The sequence below is a fragment of the Grus americana genome, chromosome 2 (genome assembly GCF_028858705.1).
Source record: "Grus americana isolate bGruAme1 chromosome 2, bGruAme1.mat, whole genome shotgun sequence".
NCBI classification, from domain to species: domain Eukaryota; kingdom Metazoa; phylum Chordata; class Aves; order Gruiformes; family Gruidae; genus Grus; species Grus americana.
The window spans coordinates 9,308,647-9,332,162 of NC_072853.1; the positions used below are offsets into that span (position 1 = coordinate 9,308,647).

Consider the following 23,516-nt stretch of genomic DNA (forward strand, 5'->3'; position numbering starts at 1 on the left):
TAATCTTAATCTTCGGTTTGCTCTTCAAAACGAATGCTTCTGATGTGAGGCTACTTTACAGGAAGCATGACCTCATTCTGCCTCTGTGCCGCTGATCGCACGGGCTGTTTTCAAAAGGAAACAGGGGACTTCATAGACCTGCCTTTCCGAAGACCCGGGGCTAATCTCTTCCAGGAAGCTGCAGAAAGAGCACCCTCCACTTCACGTCTCAGAGGCTCTCGTCTTGATGATGAGAAACTTTTTTGCATACATGTGTTAAAAGTGAAATGGATTTTCCAGGTTTGGAAGATTTTACACGTATTTATCTCTTAATATATTTGTCAGCTGAGGTGTAACTAAGCTTTGGATTCATTTCTATACTGCTCTTCAGGAAGTTTTGTATTTTTGTGGATGTTGCTATCATCACCTGCAGGGAGAAAAGACTAGACTGCTCTTCAAAAATGTCTGATACGTGTGAACAAATAAAACTATCTTTGTAGACACTTGTGTTTGGTAGGTATAATAGAATAAAACTGGTTGCCTGGGCTTCAGCTATTTTAATAGTTAGCACTATATTTTGATATGTACTAATGTAAATATTTAGAATGCAAACATGGACAGGGGACTGCTGGCTACTAATTGAGGGTATCATCATTGGCTTAAATATTAATTTGATTTTTGGAGGGACAGGTGATTAAAACTGTTTTGGACAGTTACTTTTTGTTTATATTACGACACGGGCTTTTGGGTGTTTTGAAATTCAAGGAGGTTGTTGTCTTAAGCTTTTATTTGAATTCTTGACATAAAATATTGCCGCATTCACCTCAGATTCACTTTTAGTGAGATTTCTTAAAGCTGTTGGCCTTTTCTCATGTCATAGTTTAGAAGTTCGGTATTGATGCTCATTTTATGGCTTACAGTTATAATACTACTGCTTCCTTGTACAGTGGTGGTTGAGATGCTTTGTTTTGGCTTGCTTATATTGTTACTATAGCTTCTCACGCTATTAATAGCCCAGAAATGGGACTGAATCTTAAATGAAAGCAGAACACTGTGCAGCATTGTCTACAACACAATGTTTCCACACTTTCTCCAGTATTGCTTGAATTACAATTTTCAAGAACCCTCTTCAGTAACACGAGACAAAAATTTTCATGATCCAGGGCAGCAAAAAAATCCATTGGACTGCCTGTTCTATGACTGCTTACAGAAGCTTGATATTATCATTTCTTAAAATAGTTTGAAAGCAAATTACAACTGCTTATTAACTGTTCTTCAAAAAAGAGAAAGTCATCACCTCCCCAGTAATATATTTGCCTATGTATATCTCTCACTCTCTGTTATAACTATACGCATGTACTCTATTTTACCTTAAATTTTACTTCCGTGGAGGGCGGCAGATAAACATGAGTCCTGCAGAGACATACCTTGCAAATTTTTTGAGACAATTCAAATTAGTAACGGAAGGGCTGTGGTTTGTTCTGCCACGTTGATCAGTATGTGTCAACACTTTCTAATGAAAGCACTACCCATATGTCAGCTACTATTCTTAAAAGTTATCCTTTTTTAGTGGTTGCTACTTTGTATGATCATAACTGAGAAAATCACATGCAATGTAACTGTGTTATGGGTTTCAGTTGCTGGAAAGTTTCATTCTCAGATTATTAAAGAGTTGTAGTAAGTATAATTGATGCTGAGGTATACTTCTATATCCCTTTTAAACAAATTTGCCCTAGAATCAATAACCTTTGCCTAAGTGAAAATATAAGTAATAATGTGATATATATTGATACTATTTTACACATCCTGATTTTCAAACAAGACAAAATGAAACATACTTCTGTTTCTTTTTAAACTCTTTTACAGATAATCTATATTGCCTGTTATCCCAAGGTGTGTGAAACAATCCTTTTCAAGATGTATGGAATATCACATGTTGCATCAACACCACGAGCAAGTAAATTTGTGCACATTTGTATGAGCTTTTGATAAAAAAAATCTGTTATGGAGGGGTTCTTATTTCATAGAATCATGGGATGGTTTGGGTTGGAAGGGACCTTAAAGATCATCTAGTTCTAACCCCCCTGCTGTGGGCAGGGAAACCCTCCACTAGACCACATTGCCCAAAGCCCCATCCAACCTGGCCTTGAACACTTCCAGGGAGGAAGCATCCACAGCTTCTCTGGGAAACCTGGTCCAGTGCCTCACCACCCTCACAGGGAAGAATTTCTTCCTTGTATCTAATCTAAATCTGCTCTCTTTTAGTTTAAATCCATTACCCCTTGTCCTATCACTACACTCTCTGATAAACAGTCCCTCTCCAGCTTTCCCGTAGTCCCCTTCAGATACTGGTAAGCCGCAATTAGATCTCCCTGGAGCCTTCTCTTCTCCAGGCTGAACAACCCCAACTCTCTCAGCCTGTCCTCATAGGAGAGGTGCTCCAGCCCTCTGATCAGCTTTGTGTCCCAACTCTGGACTCTCTCCAACAGCTCCATGTCTTTCTTGTACTGGGGCCCCCAGAGCTGGATGCAGTACTCCAGGTGGGGTCTCATGTGAGTGGAGTAGGGGGGCAGAATCACCTCCTTTGAACTGTTGGTCACACTTACTTGACTGATAAGATTTGGGATTTTGCAGGTTTTAGTTTATATCCAGATCCACAAACCACCTGTCAAGTTTTTCCTGTATTTTCTTTTAGAGTTTGGATTAATTTCTTGGGTTTGAGTATAATATTTTTGCACAATTAAAAACTGTTATTTTGCCTGAAATAAGAGGAATTATTTCAGTACCTATTTGTGTTTGAAAAACATAGGTCTACCACATGTCAATCTGTGAAACACACCACCACACTCACTTTTCATACAACTTGCTGTGTGTCATTCTGGCCAATGCTACTTGATCTTTTTGTACCTCCACCAAGATTCTTCCAGTTGTCTCCTCAATTTGCTTTTGCCAGGCTTACAGCATAATTTTCTCATGGTAAAGTGATTTTTTTTTTTTTTCCAAAGTGTAGAAGAAACAGGATGTATGGGAGTAGGGTAATAGGACCAATTTGTAAAAAACATCCTGGAAGGTTTTACTTCCCTTCTTTGGTGAGCCTGCCTGGTCCTGTGCCCTTCACATCCAGGCTGTGACTGACAACTGAGCTCCAAATGAGGATAAACAAGATTACCAAAGTGGAAACACTGACCTTCATGGCTTTTCTTTGCCTCAGCTCATAATTGAACATTAAACCAAAAAGTTCTCTGAGACCTATCTCCTTGTAGGTGAATGATGGGCATTTACTAACAGTGTTGTAAGCATGATGCTCTAAAGACACAGAAGAGGCAAGGTAATATAGGGCAAGATCACATCTTATATCTTTCCATGTAATAACAGATATAAATTGTCCCTATGAGTTGCCGTTGATCATATTTTGTAAGATTGATTCTGTGAGATGCTGAACATCTGGCAGCACTTTGCAGACTTGAGCCTAGGTAATCCAGACAAATCCTGTTTCCTTAGTCTCCTGCCACAGTAGTATTGTCAAATCTTGGTCACTGTCACTACCTCTATGCCTGTTGTGCTATGTCTGCAATTTTCATCTGAAAAATATATTGTAATGGTAACGGTGGCCCTTCCATTCTACTTTGTATCTATTGCGAGTACATGTACAATTTTTGGCATGAAGCAGATTTCTGCGAAAACACCATTAAAATTACAGCAGTTATTTCATTTGTGTCTAATTATTTCTCTCAAGGTTGTAAGCTGTGCAGAGTACAAGTATCTGATTCTGTGTTGTCCTGGTTGAGATGAGTTTCCTGTAAACACTATGTCTTTCCCCCATTCTTTCATCTGTTTTATCTCCTTTAATCTTTCCCTTAATTTCCTTTTCTTTTTTAGCTTCTTTTATGATCTTTTTGTTATGCACAAGGTACCTGCCAGTGAAGACCTGTCAAATGTTTGAGCTGTTAGTGGATATGATAACGATGCCTTCTTATTTGGCCTTTGCCTCTGCAGGTTCAACAGCATTTAATGGAGAACATAGACGCAGCCTCTCACAACGTATTTTTCCAAGGTATTGAGGAAAATTACACTTGTTTATTTTTATTTTTATTTTGTTGGAGATTTTGTAAAATCCCTTTTGGGCCACTTAGGATTGTAGTGTTGATATTAATTTAATTACTGCTTTAAATGGAAGTTCAGAAGTACTGCTGTGGTGATTGGAAGGACTGGCTTTGCAATTACAAGGTTTTGGAATATCTCTGTTCCACTTGCTTTTCCTTCCACTGAAATCATGATATCCCTCTGTGATGTGCCATATGGGATAGTTAAATGTGCTGCTGAAACCCATGGCAGCCACTGTGTCATCCAGTGTCTTCCTTTCTTTCCATGGACATCACTGCATGGCCACTTGGAACTCAAAGGTGTTGAGAAGAAAGGACTCACCATAAATCCAATTTTACTTGAGCTAAGTAAAATGTCTACAACGTTTGGATTCTTTCACCTCTGTCACTTCGCACTTCTATTTTAAATACCACATAGTATATTTTTCTGTGCTACTTTTCATCTGAAAGTCCATTGTATTTCAGTGCAGGATGAAGTTATCACCATGTGTAGACTTTATCCCATGTTGTTCTAGCAGCATGGTACTCCATGATTTGTGAGAATGAAAAGTCACGTATCCTTAAATCTTCATTAAGTATGGCTAGGTTATAAAAAGCAAATAAATCCTGCCTGGTTCAGAGGCACTCAGGCTTGTGCCATGCAGAGTAACTCAGAAAAGCAAAATATTGGAATACCTCTGATGGCTCCAGGTAGGTGTAGATCTGGCAGCACTCCTTGGCCAAGAGCACTGCCACAGAAATACAACATGCATGTCTCGAGTCAAGCTGGCTCCATGCATTTGTGAAACACTCCACCTGGAATGAAGCACTCCTGTCATCTGGAAAGTGTGATGCAGGCACACCCTAGCTGGCTGAAACCCCCCAGGTCCAGAAGTAATATCATTACATCCACATATTTTACATCTATGTCATTACCAGCCCCCATCAGCTGGTAATGTAGATTCATTATTATTAAATCATGGGTTTGCTCTGTCTAGACACTCACTAAATCAGAGGGTTTCATTTCTCTTTTTCAGTTATGCTTGTGCCTTTTTGGACGATGACCCTGCCTATGAGTGTTGTTCCACAAATCTTCTGACAGGCTCCCTTTCCACGTGTCGCCGCAGCCCTCGCCTGCTGTCTAATGGCTATTACATTTTGACAGAAGACAGTTTTCTGTCTGATGAAGAGGGCAACGTAACACTGACACCATCCCAGACAAGTGTTACATATAAAGAGAATTTAGTTCGGTAAGTGAGCTATACGCAGATTTTACTCAATGTTGGCAATTGCTTCCACATCTCTGGACTTATCTGGAGGCATCTGTGTGGCTGTCTACATTTTGCTTGGCATAAGATCAGCATTGCTTCTTAATGGGAACATCTCGATTGATTTAGTTTAGAGAGTGCAGTGATTAAAATAACTCGATTTTCAGTCATGTCTAATCTTACTACCCAAAAACTCTTCAGTACTCAGTTGTTGCTGTAAGCGGAGTCGTGTCTAATAAAGAAAAAGGAGAGCTACAGCTCATTTTGCCAATGGGGTGTTACCATGATAAGGAATAAGAAAAAAGTGTGTGTATATACATACATAATAATACAAAGGTCTGGCCCTGGAATTCTTGCTCAGGGAAAAATCTCTCGTGATTTCAGAAGAACATCAGTTCAGGAAGGTTTATAAAATGTAGTTCAAAAAAGTTGAAGTACAGTGGATTCAGGCTGTAGCACATGGGATATGGTAGGGTGAAACTCATGGCTAGTAGCATGAGACCACTCATGGTAGTATCGGCTGTAGTATCATTTGTTATCACAGTATCCAGTATCACAATGCATGATGTATTGCCATGCCGCTAATAATTGCAGCATGGAGCAGTCACTCTTGGTCACGTACCCAGGGTCAAGAGCAGAGCAAGGAACAGCACCCAGAACCAGAACCTGGTTCTTTCATGTCAGTCCTACAAGCTTTAGAGCTCTGTCCCTGCTCAGCAAAAATAATTAACTCTATTCCTTGACAATGTGTCTTTTCTTGTTAGTGTATTCAGGCGAAGGAAGAAAATCCGTCGCTCTCTTGCCAGCTTGTTCAATCTTGGTGTCTCCAGTTCGTGGCTCAGCAGCACCGTCCTCAGCAATATGGATTCCTCCCACATAGATGATCCTTGGCCTGATGAACGCAGTAAGCTACAAGCCAGTCAGAGTGATATTGGTAAGCCCTGACCAGGTACCAAGAAATTGAGCTACAACATTACAATCTATATTTAGTGGGATTTGGGTATCTCTTTCTACAGGTTTTGCAGGTCAAAGGGCCTGGAAACCTTTACTTTGCTGTTAAAGGATGAACAACAGAATTCTAAGTGCTGAACTGAGCTCCCGGTATTAAAGTCCACAAAGACTTTTGTGCCAAAAAGGCATTTTTAGACTGAATTTGAATCCAAAATCATGACCACTCATGTTTATGCTGGTGTCGTTAACATATGGTACCATTTGCTTTCACCTGGCTGTTTTAATAACTTCATTGTGTTATGCCCTATGCAGTTTTGTCTTTACTCTGCGTATTTTCTCCTGCATACCTTGAACCTGCCAATTCCCTCTCCCTAACCATTTGGAAACCTCGCTGTGATTAAGTAAATAATTTTTTTCCCCCATGAAATTCATTAACACAAAGTCTCAAAGCCCTTCTTTTGTGTGGTCTCAGTTACATATGCACTTTTTGCAGGTGATTCAGACTTTTCTTCTGAATATAATAGCCATATACCACAAAGGCAAACTCCAGCATCTAAAGGAGCCTCTCTCCACAAAGATGAGGAATTTCTTCAGCTTGGGAAACCATTTTGTGCTTCACAATCGTGCTCTCCATTTATAATAAATGCAAATGAAGAGACTTTGAGCAATGCAAGTATGTTACATTCTTATTCTGATATGCCTCATTTTTTAGAGTGAACTGAAAATACATTAAAAATGTTGATATGCCCCCTTGCAGAATAGAATTGAGTTCCTGAAACATACATTTTGAATGACTAATTAAAACTAATAAAATCTTAAAATTGGTATTTACTTGTTGACTCCTCCCTGCTCACATCGTTTCCTCTCCTATTTTCAGTGGTAAATGGAAAAAGAAAAAAGTGGAGTGAAGAGGAAAATGGAGGAAAGGGCATGGGAACAAAAACTGAAACAGGCAATTATTCAGAAAGGCTTGTTTTCTGAGAGCATGGAGGGCATAGTGTCTCTATGGTCGTGGGGGAAAAAGACTCCTGAGAGACACCCAGAGCATGAAAATTAGGTTTCCGCTTTGAATCATTCTAGGCGAATTCTCTTAAAAAGAAACTGAAAAGACTGGCCTTGCAGCTGAAGATAGTCTTTGCAAACACCTCCTGTCATATATTTACTTTCCTGAAAACTCATGAAAATTATTTTCCTGATTTTTGTTTTAGAATCCAGGACAGTGCGAAATGTCCTTTCTCAGATGGTTGCGCTGATCATGTGTTTAATCATTTCACTATGCACAAGGTAATTTTTATTTCTTTTATTTGTTGTTTCTGATATTAATGCTTACTCCATTTCAACTGCTGAATAAAACATAAATTAAGGGTCACATTTGCAAAGTTAGATATATCTTACTGTGAAAGTATATTTTCACATTGTAGTCGATGCAGGCAAACATCTGAGCTATACAGATACGCACAAAAATAAGAAATATGTACGCAGCTAAGAAAACTACTTTGTCAAGTGTGTTTGGACAGGGGTTTTGAAAGACTGAGAAGAATCAGAATAGATCGATGTCTTTCCAAGTCTCCAAGAGGGGTGTTTCCTTCAGCCTGGGAATGCCAAGGTCTTTATTTCTAGGGGATTATCCTCAATAGCTGAAGTAATTTGAAGTTTCAAATTACAGTTCACCTACCAGAGTTCAGAGGGTTCATCTACAAGAACCTTCTCTCCTCCTCCCACCCAGGCTTTACCTCTATTAACCCAATATGCATCCCTTGTTTTTTTCTAACCTTTACGGGTATTGTTATGTTCTCAGATATTTTCTGGGAGGATTGTCTGCCACTTTGTTGCTGATAATTTTAGTTTGTAAGTACAGACTTTCTTTATATTCAACACACAATATTTTACTAAGTCACATCTGAGGACCAAAATCCATCCTCGGATGTACATCCACGGCTCTTTTTGATGCTAATAAGAGCAATATGTGGGCATATGGGGACAGAATGTAACCTTAAATCAGTTACAGGATTTTGCACTTAAATTTCACAATTCTTTTGTCCCAAGATGCTGCTGTGTCATCTTTCTTTAGTGTTGATGCATCTTTCAAAACAACAAAGTTTTGGTAAGTGGCTCCAGTGTCATGTGATGAATAGAGGAATTTAGAAATTTTACATTAAGAAGAGGAAGGAGAGATTCCTTCTGTTGTTTTCATGTCAAAAGATAGAAGACATGATCTGAAGATATTGATGGAGGATTTGGCTTTACCTGTTACTAATTGGTAAAACTTTCTGTTTATTTTTAAAAACTGCCTTTTCATAATGTCCAATAAATGTAACACCAATTTGTTAGCAGAAAAGGAAGATAAACCTAATATGCCGTAACATCAAGATGCAGAGACAGCACAAGGATAGTAACTTATAATGAATCCAGAGGTGTGCTTTCCAGCCTTGCACTGCAGTCCACTCCCAGGCCACCAAACAGACCCTTTATTTTTGACTGGAAAAATAAAACCAGCTAACTATGCTGCTAGCCACATCACTACCTTCCAGGGACTACAGAGTTGATATGACTTGGCCTCATTAACCCAATGCACGATTAGGTTTAGGACAGAGCTTTGTCTTTGGCTTATACTGTAGCCTGATAAATGTCTTAGAAAAAAGTATTTAATCAGTCTCATCAGTTCAGTAAAGGTGCTGACGTTGCTGTTCCAGATTGCTTTATTTCAAAGTTTTGCACAGAGCTGTAGCTTCTAAATCCTTCTGGAGAAAAAGACTTACATATTTAGAAAGTCTGAATAAGAGCAAGATTATACATAGGCCTGCATGCTGTAAGCATGTGTGTATGCACTGGATTTATGAATTATCATTCTTTCATTTTCTATGCATCAGAAAATTCTTCCGACTGTGTAAAATCTAAAATGCTGCTAAGAGTAAAAACATTTGGGCTATCTGAATTTTTATGTGGTGAAAGCAAAGCTCAAAAAGGACATTGTTTGTTTCTGAAACTGTCAGGGTTCAGGAGTTCAATGTATCCCAAGGGCAAGAAGACAATCTGGCAGACCTCTTAGTCTTTGACTTGAGTATATTCAAAGTTAGAAACAACAAGGCACAACTTGGGGAGCCATATTGCAATGATAGTTTCACATTTTGAGCATCCAAGGGTTTTAGCACAACACCTTGGATACTCAAGGACGGTATGTTACCCTTTGTTACTATGTCATTAGTCCCAGTAAAATCAAGGCCACCAGGTTAGGACTAGTGTGTTGCAAACGCGTGCTCCAAAGTACGGCCTTCTGACTTCCTGAATAGTTTAGCCCTGACTCACAAACAAAGCTGTTCTTCACAAGAGGAAAACAAATACACTCTGAGGGCTTTTCAGTCACTGGTATACAGAGAATACCTCTTTATGCTCATCACAAGTGAGAAGTTACCTGCTCAAACAAGTAGTCCTCCAGCTTAACTAAATTTGTCCAACCAGGACCTACATATATACTCATTATAACAAACTGTGGTTTAAATCAGGACATACAAAAATGTATGCTTTATTTTTTTTCCTCCAGGAAATAACTGGAAACAAAGAATAATTGGTGAGTATATGTTCAAGTTTAGAAAGAATTCCATACATTTTGGGGTAAGCGCTGTTAGAAAATAGGGTTCAAGCATGCCAGAGAGGTTCCCTGGACTTTTCATTAAAAGAAGGTTTAGCTGTGGGACCCTTGCCAGTTTCCACTGCAAATTATTCCACTTTCCTGTCTAAAACTCTTTTTTATTTTATTTGGATGATTTTTTTTTTTATTGTTTGACAACAGTTGCTAAAGAGTGTATGCTGTTAAACAACTGCTGTGCTTCAGCACAGAGAAAACATGTTTTTCAGTAACAGGCAAAGCAAGTCCTCCTTTTTCCAAGTTTAAACTGAAGGGTAGGGCCAGGTGCCATCCTGCTCTAACTTGGTACCACTCCACTGAAGGAGTGAAGCAGCATCAACATGTGTCAGTCCAGAATATCTGGAAAACACTTATAGATTCTTTTCTTCCCTATTCTTTTTTTAGACAAGCCTCATCCTCAGTCCCCGTTTCTGTTTATCAAGTAATTTTAAGTCTTGGTGCAGCTCAGGACCCTGAAAATGACAACACTGATTTATTTGTACTTGGAGTTGGCCGTCCCAGTCCTGGCTCCGTTACTTGCTTTATCTCTTTACTTTGAAAAGATAAAAATGAAAAGAAGGAACTAAACGGAGTTGTGCCCGGGTTTGTGTTCCTTATAATGTGGATAAAACAGCCTTGTTCATCAGTTCACTGGTTGAGTGCAGTTCAGCTTCTGAGATCTAAAAGCAGCTGCACAGCTGCAGACGCAACCTGGAAAACCTTTCAGTCAGTCCTCAGAAAGAGGATGTTCACCCTGAGCAATTTTTAACGGTACGCAGGCATTTGATCACTTTGCAGACTTACTAAAGCCCATGATGAAAAATACATCTTACTGATCCAGTGTGCCAGCAGTGGACGCTAAATATGGCACTTCTTAAAGCCAGTGGGACTGTTTCTGTAAGGGCTGCAACACCAGAGCTTTAAATCTGGCTCTGAGTTTGAAAGCCAGTATCAATACTAACCAAAGCAGGTACTACAGGATGGAGTGGAGAACTTGGGACTTGTTGCCTAGCAGGAGTAAACTAAACACAGACTAGCACAGGATACTGCGAGGCAGGACCTCCAGCATTTCAAAACAAGCTTGTCTCTTGTCTTTTGTAGAAACTTAAAAGCGGAGTAGTTACCTCTGTATATTTCAAAATTAGTTCACTAACAGTTTTCATTTTCCCTCCTCCTCAAATATATTTTCCTTGGCTCTTCAGCGTCAAACTACTGGATGCCTCCTTATGGCCATCATTACACATGTTCCTGTGGAAAAAAAATTACAGAACTGTTAGTATTCTTCCTTCAAAATACAATTAATTTTAGCCTTATTTTTATTCTGGTCAAACTGTGAGTGAGGTCATACTTCTTGGTGACTATCTGAAAGCAGTCGTGCAAAATGATTGCTGTACTTCTAGTCTTTTATGTCAATGAAGTCCTATGTAGGCATGGGGTCCTACAAGCATTTGGATAATAAACTGATGGTAAAAAGTGTTTTGCAATTCCCATTCAGTTTTTGGTAAACATCTAATGTCTTCCAATACTTTTTATATTAGTTTCTTGTAACAAAAATATGAGACCTGCAGGTATTAACTTTACTTTGGAAACACTGAGCCCTATTTTTCAGCTTAGATCTTTCCTACACAGAGACTGAATTACACATAGAACCTGTGGGTAACCAAAAACTATTATCTTGTGACTCCAAACTTTTAATAATCTGCTTCTTAAAATATCTCCCTGTATGCCAGTTTAGCTGGGACGGCATGGATTTCATCTTCCCGTGCAACAAAACGACGATAACGAGTGAGGATGCTATTACCCACCAAATCATTCTCTAACTAGTGCTGCTTCCAGTTTACGTGTCCCCTGTTGTGCTAAAAGCAATGCTAGCACAGCACCACTGGTAAATCAGATGTGAAATGCTGCCTGTGGAAGGGCTAGCTCTGCCCATGGGGTCCAGTCAGGCTGGCAGGCATAATGACAGGGATTTGAAAACTGTGCAGTAAAAGCACAGAAATGAAAGGTTCTGGTGGAAGAAAGAATCGACAAAACTGGACCACCACTGTCTGTCCAACTCCATGTCTAAGCCAAGCTCAAGCAGGTTATAGCTGTATTTCTAGCATCAAAAATCCAAACAAATGATGCAATGAGGAAAAGGGTACTTGAAATTAAGTTAAAATGTACATTTCTCTTTCAAAATGTCAATATATAATGGTTATATTTTGAAGATAAGCATCAATAGCATTAAGAGTACAAAAGAGCAAAATTTCACCCAAATTACCAATTTTGCATAGTAATTTACTTTTGCTCAGTGCATTAAATGGAGTTAATAAGTAGACAGACCATCTGATGTAACAAGACCAGGTTTTATATTTTCAATAAATGGCGACAATAGAATGTTCTTCATCATAAAACTGATGTATTATGTAACTATAATAGTACTTAGAGTACTCATCCTCATATTTACTTGTAGTTAATACACTTGAATAATTTGTCAGTATTAAATAATTCTGCTTCTTTATTTACCTTAACTGTGGAGACAACTGAGAGTAAATATCATTGTGTAATAAGTATAAATATTTTGTTAGCTATTTTATTGCTACTTATAACAGCTCCTTTACTAAGTGCACTTTTTAAACTAAAGGATTATAAAGCTCTTTAGTGTTTAAATAATCTCTTAGAAGAATAATCTGGAAAATGAAATCTGACACTGAGAGAAAAGTCTAAGAATGCAATTACTCTGCAGTCATCGAAGCAATTATGCTGAAAACTAGGAAAACCTGAGTTCACTGTACAGTAGTTAGTGCAGGTGCAACAACTAGTGAAGAAAAAGCTGATTCAGCTTGCCAAAAATTTGGTCTAAAATGAATTGCTATAATCTATGAATAAATATAAACTGTGAATTAGAATTGTTCTGATCTGGAGGGAGAGAAGTTCTGGGACAATTTCACAATTGGATTTCAAGGAGTTCATTTATGTTATAAACAAGATGGTGGGGATCTGTTAAGATCTGCCCTCCATGATATTCATTGATGTTGAATTAACAAAGTTCTATTCAGTTACCAGGCTGGTTGGCTTTGGCAGTTCCCTTCCATATCCTCCAATGGACATAAAAGCAAGCCTTGTATTGTTTCTCTGAAAAGAAGCACAATGAGATGTTATGTTCGATCCTGTTGGATGAAAAACTGAAGCCAGAATCTGTCTGATGAAAAATTGAAGACAAATTTTCTAACCTAAATGTTTAAATCCAGATTTTCAGAAATAATTAGTATTTACAGCTTCTGTTAGCTAGAGTATCAAGCCTAGGATAATTGTGAACTGTGGTTCTAGCCAAGTAAAACCACTTGCTGAGTAATGATTAACTGAGACATCAACCAGCAGAGAGGACTGCTAGAATTTTATGTTTCTGTCCACAGTGATTAAACTCTTACTCCACGTTAGTATAGCACCTTATTTAGAAGAGGATAATCAAAGAAGAATTTCAAAATACAGATTTATAACCCCCTGTACATTATCTCATACCTTTCATTATTTTTTTTTTTTTATCATTACACTTTGTCTTATACTCTCCCATTTCTTGCTGTGTTCAGCTGAATTTCAGGGCCATTCTTGAGGATATATCACGTAGTGCTTAATAGTGTGAATGTTCATGTTGAAGGGAACAGTAGCAAGCACGATGATAATATTTATGGCATCCCTTAGCTTAGAATGTTCCTTGTCTGTGAGCAAGTCTGTTTTGTATTTATCCTGAAAGTATTACTCATAGAAGCCAAACCATACGAAGATTAACATTTTTTATTTACAGGGTATGGAATAAACCACACTGGTACAGAATACAAGTATGGCCAGTTCTGCAGAATTTGCTTTTTGATGTATTTTTTTGTGAATTAGCTGTTTTGTAAACCTCTTTGTGCATTTTACTAAACACTGAGAAAAACTGTTACTTCATTTTATATTATTTCTTTTTTTACAGTTTCTCTTGCTGCTTTTTTTTTTTTCTTATCTCTGGCATTTACCTATCAGCAAAGTTGTTCCTGTTTGCCTTTCTTCCTGTGTTTAAGTGTGTTGTCAATAATTAAGAATATTATTAGGAACTGCATATATTTCAATTAATTTGTTATTTGTGAGATCATGTCCTGCCCTGCAGATTGTGTGCTCTTTGGGAGAGGATTTATTGGTACTGTGGTATGAACATGAAAGCCTCATTTTGTTATAGTTACTGAGTAACTGTTACCACCATAGATGATGATGATGATGATGATAACAACAACAACCCCAGAACCAATAATAATAATTTAATAGGAAATAAGTAGAAAGACATAGGTTCAGATTCTGAATGGATATCAATCAGCTGATTTACACCAGCTAAGACTCTGACCTGCAGCATTTTAACAGCTAAGATTTGTCCATGGACATCAATTTGCTAGGGCTCTAGAACCTTACATAAGTACATAATGATGGAGTGAACACATGTTCAAAATACTTCTGATGCACTGTAATAATAATGCTATAAAGATTATTTTTATCATGAAATAGAAATATATTTTATATTGCATTGTTTTGCGCATTTAACAAATAAACTTGTAATGTATTAAAGCAGTAAAGTGAATTTCTTCAGGGAAGACATGCCCTTCGTCCTCAACTCCACTGTCCTGTTTGTAATGTGGCTCACTACATTATCTCTGTCACGTACATTCCTTCAAGCTAAGAATTCAGGCTTGTGCTACTTAAAGCTCTTAGTATATAATCTGAGTGAAAAATAGTTGCATGAAAATAATGAACACAATAAGGTCAATGTATATAAATTTGTATTTCATTTGAAAATAAATGAATGCAAAAGTCTCTTGAGAAGTTGCACAACAGCATACCTGCAAGCTACATTACATTTTGTATATGTATATTGTGTCGATGTTGTACGGGCTGCAGACATTTTCTTGCATGAAGTATATTGTAAGAGCAGTTCATACATAGGCCTGCATGCTGTAAGCGTGTGTGTATGCACTGGATTTATGAATTATCATTCTTTCATTTTCTATGCATCAGAAAATTCTTCCGACTGTGTAAAATCTAAAATGCTGCTAAGAGTAAAAACATTTGGGCTATCTGAATTTTTATGTGGTGAAAGCAAAGCTCAAAAAGGACATTGTTTGTTTCTGAAACTGTCAGGGTTCAGGAGTTCAATGTATCCCAAGGGCAAGAAGACAATCTGGCAGACCTCTTAGTCTTTAGAAACAACAAGGCACAACTTGGGGAGCCATATTGCAATGATAGTTTCACATTTTGAGCATCCAAGGGTTTTAGCACAACACCTTGGATACTCAAGGACGGTATGTTACCCTTTGTTACTATGTCATTAGTCCCAATAAAATCAAGGTCATGGATTATAAGCCTCATTCTGAAGAGCCTGCAGTTTTAAGAAGGACAAGAAAACAGTGTGATTATCCTAATTCAGCATCTAGATTTGCCCCATGTGTTCTAGGCCACCAGGTTAGGACTAGTGTGCTGCAAACGTGTGCTCCAAAGTACGGCCTTCTGACTTCCTGAATAGTTTAGCCCTGACTCACAAACAAAGCTGTTCTTCACAAGAGGAAAACAAATACACTCTGAGGGCTTTTCAGTCACTGGTATACAGAGAATACCTCTTTATGCTCATCACAAGTGAGAAGTTACCTGCTCAAACAAGTAGTCCTCCAGCTTAACTAAATTTGTCCAACCAGGACCTACATATATACTCATTATAACAAACTGTGGTTTAAATCAGGACGTACAGGTTCAAGAGTTTGGAGTGAAGTGGAGCTGGGGAAAAGGGAGCAATGGAGGGAAGATGTTTTTAGATTTGTTATTATTTCTCATTATCCTACTCTGTTTAACTGGAAAAAAATTTCCCCAAGTCGAGCCTGTTTTGCCCATGATGGTAACTGGTGAGTGCTCTCCCTGTTCTGTTGAGCTTTTTGTTGTATTTCCTCCCCCCGTACTGTTGAGGAGGGGGAGTGCAAGAATGGCTGGGTGGGTACCTGGCAGCTAGCCAAGGTCAACACACCACACCTGAGTATTCTGCAATTTAATTAATTGCGGATTTTATATGTCTTTCTTCAGAACTATCGTATAGAATCTCTGCAAAAGGGATTAAACCCCCTATGTTTTTAGCATAATGAAATAACATAGATGCTCATGTACAATACAATGTAGACACAGCATTTAAAATACTGGACACAGCAAGAACGAGATTTTTTTCTTCTTCTTCTTATAATTGATTACTTTGATTATGAGCTATGCTCTCAAGTAAAAAAATAATAGTCCTAGGGAATAGCACAACCAGCTACACCAACATCCCTGTCCTCAGTGTGGATTTGTTACTTACCCCGTCAGACAGAGCAAGAAAACTATTAGAGAGTTAAGCTAAAGTGCAGTTAAACTAAAGTGCATTAACTACTTCTGCTCCTTCGTGCCTTATTATCTCCACAAAACTTAGCTTTAACTCAATGACATCTCCCTTCTCCAGTCCTTTAAATAGCAACACAATTAGAAATTTGCAGAGTGGCTGTGGGGTGTTCCATGAATTACATCAGAGGTAAATGACTTAAGTCATTTAATTAATTTGATAATTTTAAAAAAACCCTACAGCCTTATTTAAACTTACATGCAAATTTCCTGTTAGTAGAAGATGACCTTTAGGTTTGATTAGACCTTTAGGTTAATAAAGACCTGTGCTAACAAAGAGGTATGAAATACATACTGAGTTTCCTGATGTTTCCACTTTGATCTGGTAACAATTGTGCCAGTTCATGTTCTGTAACTGAAGTTTTGGAGTCATTGATAAGGGCTTTTACAAGGTTGTGATCAAGGCATGACATGGCAATGAACAGGATATATGAACGTACAAAGAAGAAAATAAGAGTTAAAATCTAAGAATGAAAAAAAACCCCAACTTCCTTATCTTGTGATCAAATGTACGCTATGTTAGACAACTCCACTGCTGAATTGGACTGAACTCAAACTGGTGGTCAGCAGGTCAGGATTAGATGAAGGACTCCATAAAGCTCAATAGTGATGTCTTGAAACATGTAGTCCCATCCAGTTTCTTTGAGGTTTAGTATGCCATAACTTTACCAGCTGGGAACCTGTTTAATCAAGTATGTGAAGCAACGCTGCATCATTCTATTACTGCAAAATAGAAAATGTCAGACATTAGAATTTCTGTAGCTGTTTGAGCAACTGCCTGAGGACTCCAGCCATAACTCTTAGTCATTCGCTTTATTAGAAGGTAACTTCACCAAGGGTGAAGTTACAATACGGTAATGGCAGGAGAGAGTCCACAGAAACCTGCAGGAGGGTGTAATACCCATGTCCACAGCACGACAAATTTCAGGCTGCGGTTTAAACTGATCCATGAGTTAAATGTAGCACTAAGAGATATTTTGAGGCGATGTCCTGCTGGGAGAATCTCCTAGGTAAAGGGTGAAGGACAGGAGCGTTCCCTGTGAGGAAACGTCCCAGACTCATGGGCACAGGCCGCTTCCGGTGTGCTGCTGTACAAGGGAAAACACACTTTCAGCCCAAAATGTGTTACGCAAACTAGCTGATGAATAAGCATGAGGAGAACTAAAATACACAAAGGAGAGGCGAAAGATACCTGCCTGAGGAAAAGGCATTTCATATATGCTAGCCCCGGTAAAGAAAGGGGTCAGAATCAGCTGGAGCAGTAGAAATCTTACTTCTGGGTTATACAAAAGCCATTTTGCTACTTGGGCAGGCACACAAGCTCTTCCGCTGCTGTGGCCCAAGGACACGGGCACAGGAAAAGCACAAAGCCTGACGGCACGCCTGGGGAAAAGGCCCCGGGCAGGGGCAGCCGCCCCACAGCAGCGCCCGCAGCCGCCACCGCCCCGCCCGCGGGCTCCCGCCCGGCCCCGTTGCCATGGCGGCGCGCGGCGTCCTGGAATGGCGGCAGCGGCGGGAAGCTGAGGGCGGCCATGGTGCGGAGTGAGTGTCGCCGAGAGCCGCTTCCCTCCCCTCCCCGGCGCCCCTTCCCTCTTCCCCAGGACGTGCCCCATTCCCTGGGGGGCACGTTCTCTCTCCCCAGACTTGCCCCCCTTCCCTGCCATCCCCATACCCTCTGCAGCCCCTCTACCCTCCTGCCTCCCTCGCTCTCTTGCTCTCTTTTTTCCCTCCTCCATGGTAATAACAACCCATTTTATTTCACCAAGCACAGCACAGGGGTGCGCTTCCTCCTGAACCGGCCCCCCGAGGCCCAGAAGTGGGGTGGCCCAGGTGGGGACCTCTCTGTGTGAGGGGCAGCCCCCTGCGAGGGGCGATGCTTGAGGGGACGGCTTGTGTCTGGGTCTGGAGCTGGCAGCGCTGGCCCTTCCCTGCAGTTACACATTTTCAACACCACATGATAATTATTTTTTTTTAAGGCAGAAGCAGCCAATGCAGATGCTTTTTCAGAGACATAAAAAAAAAAAAAACCTAAATGAGGTTAAAATACACCATTCTATTATGAATCCATAATCTTTTAGAGGTGAAGCAGCATGACTTAAAAAACTGAGTGCTTATACATATCACTCAAGAAAAACGCTAGTGAGGAATTCCCTTGATCTGTGATTCTCCCTGTAATCTGTTTTGCTTGTATACCTTCGCTGGACTGCCAGTGTCTTGCTGGGCTAAAGTAGTGCTTTGGAAAGGAACTCCTTCTCTCTGCATGCAGCTAGCAGATGCCTGCTTGGAGCAGCCACTGCCTGAAGGGGAATGGTTTCATCTCCTGAACAGCGTGGCATGAATTTGAGTCTTAAAATAATGGTTGAATACTTCACTTCTCTGAAATGCAAGTTCCCCCACTGTTTCTTGATACAGCTGCAGCTGTCCAACTGCTTATTCTTTCCATTTCTTTAATGCTTTCCTTTGTGTCTGCTGTTTTTTGAGTAAAACATGTAATTTTTGGAAGCCCAGCTGTAAGATCTTCAAGATCTGTTGTTATCTCCAGTTGATGGATGCCATCCCCTACTTCCTCCTGTGTTCATGGGAACACGGGAGTAGCTGTGATCTCTCAGGTCACTGGTCCTTTCTCCTGTTACTGCAACATCAGATCATCAGGTTAATGAACGTCTCGGTGAGAAGTAACTTTACAATGCATTTTGTCAATGGAAAACCTTTTATTTAAAATCTGTTGTTTTCTCTTGCAAGTTTGTTTCCCTCATTCCTCTTAAATGAACTAGATAGTATACAAAATGTCAAATATTCACTTAGTTCCCCACAGCAGGTCCCCAAAACAGGTCTCTAAGGCACCACTGTAGCTTCTATTGGGAATGATTGTCCCTGATTTGCAAACCATCTGGTAATGAAAGTGGATGTTTTTGCATAATCACTGCAACAATCACTTCAATTTTCTTTTCATCAGCAAAGGGAAATCTGACTGTAATAGAACGCTATCTGGAATAGCTTGTATGACTTCTTTTTATATAAAGGGCATAGAGCATAATGTTGTCTCTGATGTGTATGTATGCAGATTGTGGAATACTGTTGTTTTCTTGCTCAAAAATACCTATTTGCCCTGGAAATACTGACACTGATAGATCTGCCACCAAACACATTAGTAAGCAGGCCATTTTTTTTGTTTGTTTGTTTGTTTGTTTGTTTTAATTTCCAGCAAATTTGCCAAGTAACTTATTAGAAATGCCAATGTTTTTTCATATTTTCTGTGAAGACTAAAATATTTAGTCATGATTATTGCAACTTTTTTCTGTTTTCTCTATTAATTTAATCAGGTTTAATCAACGGCCTGTTGAAAGGAAGATGGTTGTTCAGATGCAGCAAACCTGTCCAACATGATTAAAAAAGGACACATTTCTCAATATAGTTTATGTGCAGACAGGATCCTCTCTTACATCAATATCAATGTCACCATTATAGAATTCTGTAAATCATATGCCAGATGAAACTGGTGAAAAGAAGGGAGATTTGGTCATCTGTAAATAATATAATATATGCAAAACCGGTTTCACCTCATTCCCGAAGGCTTTAGATAGAGGAGCTGCACTGACATGTGCGATTTTGGGCTGTGTTTATGCATAGTTTACCCAGCTTGTAGCAGACCGGTCCATGTGAATGTGTGCAGCCATTCCAGGACCAGTAATAAAACTGAGTGATTTCACAAAACCTCCCTGAGACAAAGAAGCGATGAAAGAAGACTTTTAATTAATGCGTGGTAGGAACAATTTGTTTTCACAGATCTCTGTATTTTTTTTTTTTTTTTGCATTGACAATCGTGAAAATACCTATGCTAATTTGATAAGACCCTAGTTTTTTAATCAGTACTTCACTGTAGTTCACTGCTTGTCAAGGAGAGGAAGATGATAGTGCTTTTTGGTATAGTGGGCTGGAAACAAAGTAATAACATCTAGCTCAAGAGTGAGCACTGATTCTCATAGAACTTCTTTACCTTCATTACAGAGAGGCTTTTCACTGTTTGAAAGATTACCTGGCTTTAAATATTACTACATAATAACTCCAAACCCAGATCTCTGGTGTTTTTCAGCCACTGACACTCCTTTGCTGGCTGCTAATGAGCTGGTAGCACCTAAGAAATACCTAGGATTAAATTACATTCTAACATAAACATTTATAAGCATGAATTAGTTATGGCTTTGCCTCAAGCATTAAAAAAGTAAAAAATATCTGACCACTTTCAACATTTGTCCTGCTTATTTCTGTGCATGTTGTGCTGGCGGAAGAATAAGATGACACACTGTAGCTAGTTTTCTTCCCTCTGCTATCTGTGATGCGGACATCTGGCATCAGGACATAGAGCATAAAACGCTCCATGGCTTGTCTACATGAATCAATCTGCAACCCGAGCTATGCTGAAAATAATGGATGATGGATTAATTTCTGCAAGGGTTGTATCACACTCTTATGGAAGACTCAGAGTTTTCAGGTGGATTTTTCTAAATGTTACAGGTGATGTGAGTGTGTTTCACAAATGATGTTCACTGTGGCAGAGTGAGCTGAAGTTACTTGTCACTTGATGTCTTTTCTATCTAGCAGATTCTATTTTTGTTAGTGTTCCTACCGGATATCTATTTGGTATGGTGGAACAGAAGATTTGAGTGATTTTATAAGTTGTTCATAAGTCAGGTGGTGGAAAATAACTAAAAGGAGATATCACATCTAATGTTTCTTTCAGTCACTGAAGATCTTGTTAGAAGACGGGCAGAACATAACAACTGTGAAATTTTTTCACTGGAAGAAATCTCTTTACATCAGCAGGAAATAGAGAAATTAGAGCACCTTGACAAATGGTGTCGAGATTTAAAAATTCTCTATCTTCAGAATAATCTAATTCCAAAAATTGGTAAGTGCTTTCTGGATATTTTTCTTTTTAAATGGGTTTACATGCATAATTTTGAAATCAGGAAAAAATATCAGTTGTGTTATACTTTAAGGGATGCAGAGTGAGTAACTACAGAAAAGTTCTTTGTGAATCTGGTCCTACAAGGTTTCCTTTCCCTGTCTCTTTAGTACATTTCTAAGAAGCTCAGAAATTTGCAAGAGAAATTTGAAATGAAAAAGATAGTACTGAGATATAAGTCACAAGAATATGAGTGTGGAACACTCTTTATTGATTAAAATCTCATAAATCAAGATATAACCTAAATATCCTGTCTGTGTGGCAAACAGAGCGCCAAATAGTTTACCTGTGTACTGTGATAGGACTAACTCTTAATGATCATTTTTAAATTCAATTTTTTATACAAATGGTATTTTTTGTTTACATTCAAATAATTTTCATTCAGATAAAATACTTGCTTTTGTGCATAAACTTTTTATAGCAAAGTCTCGATGGTTTTCCTGCACCACAGAAGGTATAATTTCATATGGTCTGTTTTGTGGTATAGGTTCACATGTTTGTTAGGCTCTCTACAGAGAGATAAGGCATCAGGCCTTGGACTGGAAAAGCTTAGACTCTGTTACAGAGAGTATGCAGATGAAGAACGGAAAGTCAGAAGTGCTCAGGAATTATATTAGCATATATCTTTGAAGTTCCTTAAGAAGAAGAAAAAACATCTAAAGTTTTAGGGTGAAATTCTGTGCTCAGGACCTGTAGGCAAAGGCTTTGAATCCTCTGGAGGGGCTCATCAGGAAACTCCTAGGGAGTATCTGTACTGATGACATCTGCATTTCTTAGGAATGAAGGAATCTTCTCGCAGAGAGAGTAAGGTTTTTGAAATGGCTTTATGCTGCTCTGCTCCATCAAAAATGAGACTAAAATAAGTTGGTTTTCTCTCTGTTACTGTGTCCTTAATAAGGCACAAGACTTCATCTCATTCTTTCGTCAACACTCCCACCTCCTTTAGGTTAGGATAGTATATCATATTACCGTTCAGATTATTACTCTTTGTACACAAGATTTTTTCAACAGTCTCATTTTTGAGACATTCAATTTTTATCTTAATCTAACTGTAGGAGTTGGAAAAGTATGCAACTTCCTACTTCATATATTCATATTCAGCTTTCCAAGATAATGCTTAGTGACAAATGAAGGAAAAAAAAAATCATTATATAAGTAGTGACCAAAAGGGTTGCCAATAAAGGTTGTATTACAAAGTATTGAATTTGAGAAGTAATTCCTCACAGTGGATACCAGCATGTCCATGCAGAGCACAGAGCATTTCCAAGCACACTTCAAAATATCATAGCCGAATGGTTTATATTGACTCTGTTGGGATGTGTCTTTTCTCTTCTTAAACCTTTATGCAGCCTTCAAGATCAGACTTGCCTACTAACCAGACAACAGGTTGTACAGCATTCACTGTCTGGATGAGTCCTGGCTCTTCTCTTCTCTTCTCTTCTCTTCTCTTCTCTTCTCTTCTCTTCTCTTCTCTTCTCTTCTCTTCTCTTCTCTTCTCTTCTCTTCTCTTCTCTTCTCTTCTCTTCCCTTCCCTTCCCTTCCCTTCCCTTCCCTTCCCTTCCCTTCCCTTCCCTTCCCTTCCCTTCCCTTCCCTTCCCTTCTCTTGCCTCGCCTCTTCACCTTGCCCTGCCCCTACCCCATTTCCCTCCCCCTCCCCAATTTCCCTTTCCCTTTCCCCCACCAGATGCCATTGCCTTCAACACTTGTCTTTCTCACATCTTCACATGTACAGGCACTGCAGTTGCAGAAATAATGTAAGAAAAACAAACAGCCAACCTATGCTGCATAGGTCCTTGCTGAGAAATTAATTTAATCATGTTTGTGAATTATGAAGAAAATATCTCTCCAAGGTCTTAGTAAACTAAGTGGTAGGATTCATGTCACCAAACTTCAGACATCTATGTCTTGGGCAGTTCCTATACCCTCACTTTATAACCAGTCATGAAGAAAAGGCATATTTTTGAGCGTGATTTGGTTCACTGGTTCTAGACAGCCAAGTTGATACGACAAATTGCACCTTGAAGAGCCTATTTCTCTTTATCAATTACAGAGGAGCCTAGACAACTAAATGTAGGTGTGTTCTGTGTTGGTTAGGTGAAGCTCCCTCTGCTTGAATTTCTTTGCTGGTCTCAGCAGGGATGGTTTGTTACAGCAGTTAATCAGTGCTGCTTGTGAATTAGAGTTTGAGGTAAACTTTATGACTTCATTGGATAGGTTTTCCA

General features: G+C 39.0%; 1 protein-coding gene and 1 long non-coding RNA gene across 2 annotated transcripts in view; both read left to right on the forward strand.

Moving 5' to 3' along the window:
* LOC129202678 (dynein axonemal assembly factor 11-like) overlaps positions 1–23,516 on the forward strand; it is a 60,775-nt gene continuing 37,259 nt past the window's right edge. Inside the window, exons 1-6 of the mRNA XM_054815986.1 lie at positions 1–279; positions 1,846–1,936; positions 3,976–4,033; positions 5,099–5,311; positions 6,094–6,263; positions 21,070–21,237. Of these exons, the coding sequence (XP_054671961.1) occupies positions 67–279; positions 1,846–1,936; positions 3,976–4,033; positions 5,099–5,311; positions 6,094–6,263; positions 21,070–21,237 (913 nt within the window). The 5' untranslated portion in view covers positions 1–66. The remainder of the gene's footprint in view (positions 280–1,845; positions 1,937–3,975; positions 4,034–5,098; positions 5,312–6,093; positions 6,264–21,069; positions 21,238–23,516) is intronic.
* Positions 8,413–14,483, forward strand: LOC129202679 (uncharacterized). Its single transcript, XR_008575790.1, has 2 exons — positions 8,413–9,848; positions 11,108–14,483. It is a non-coding gene; the product is annotated as an uncharacterized LOC129202679 (long non-coding RNA).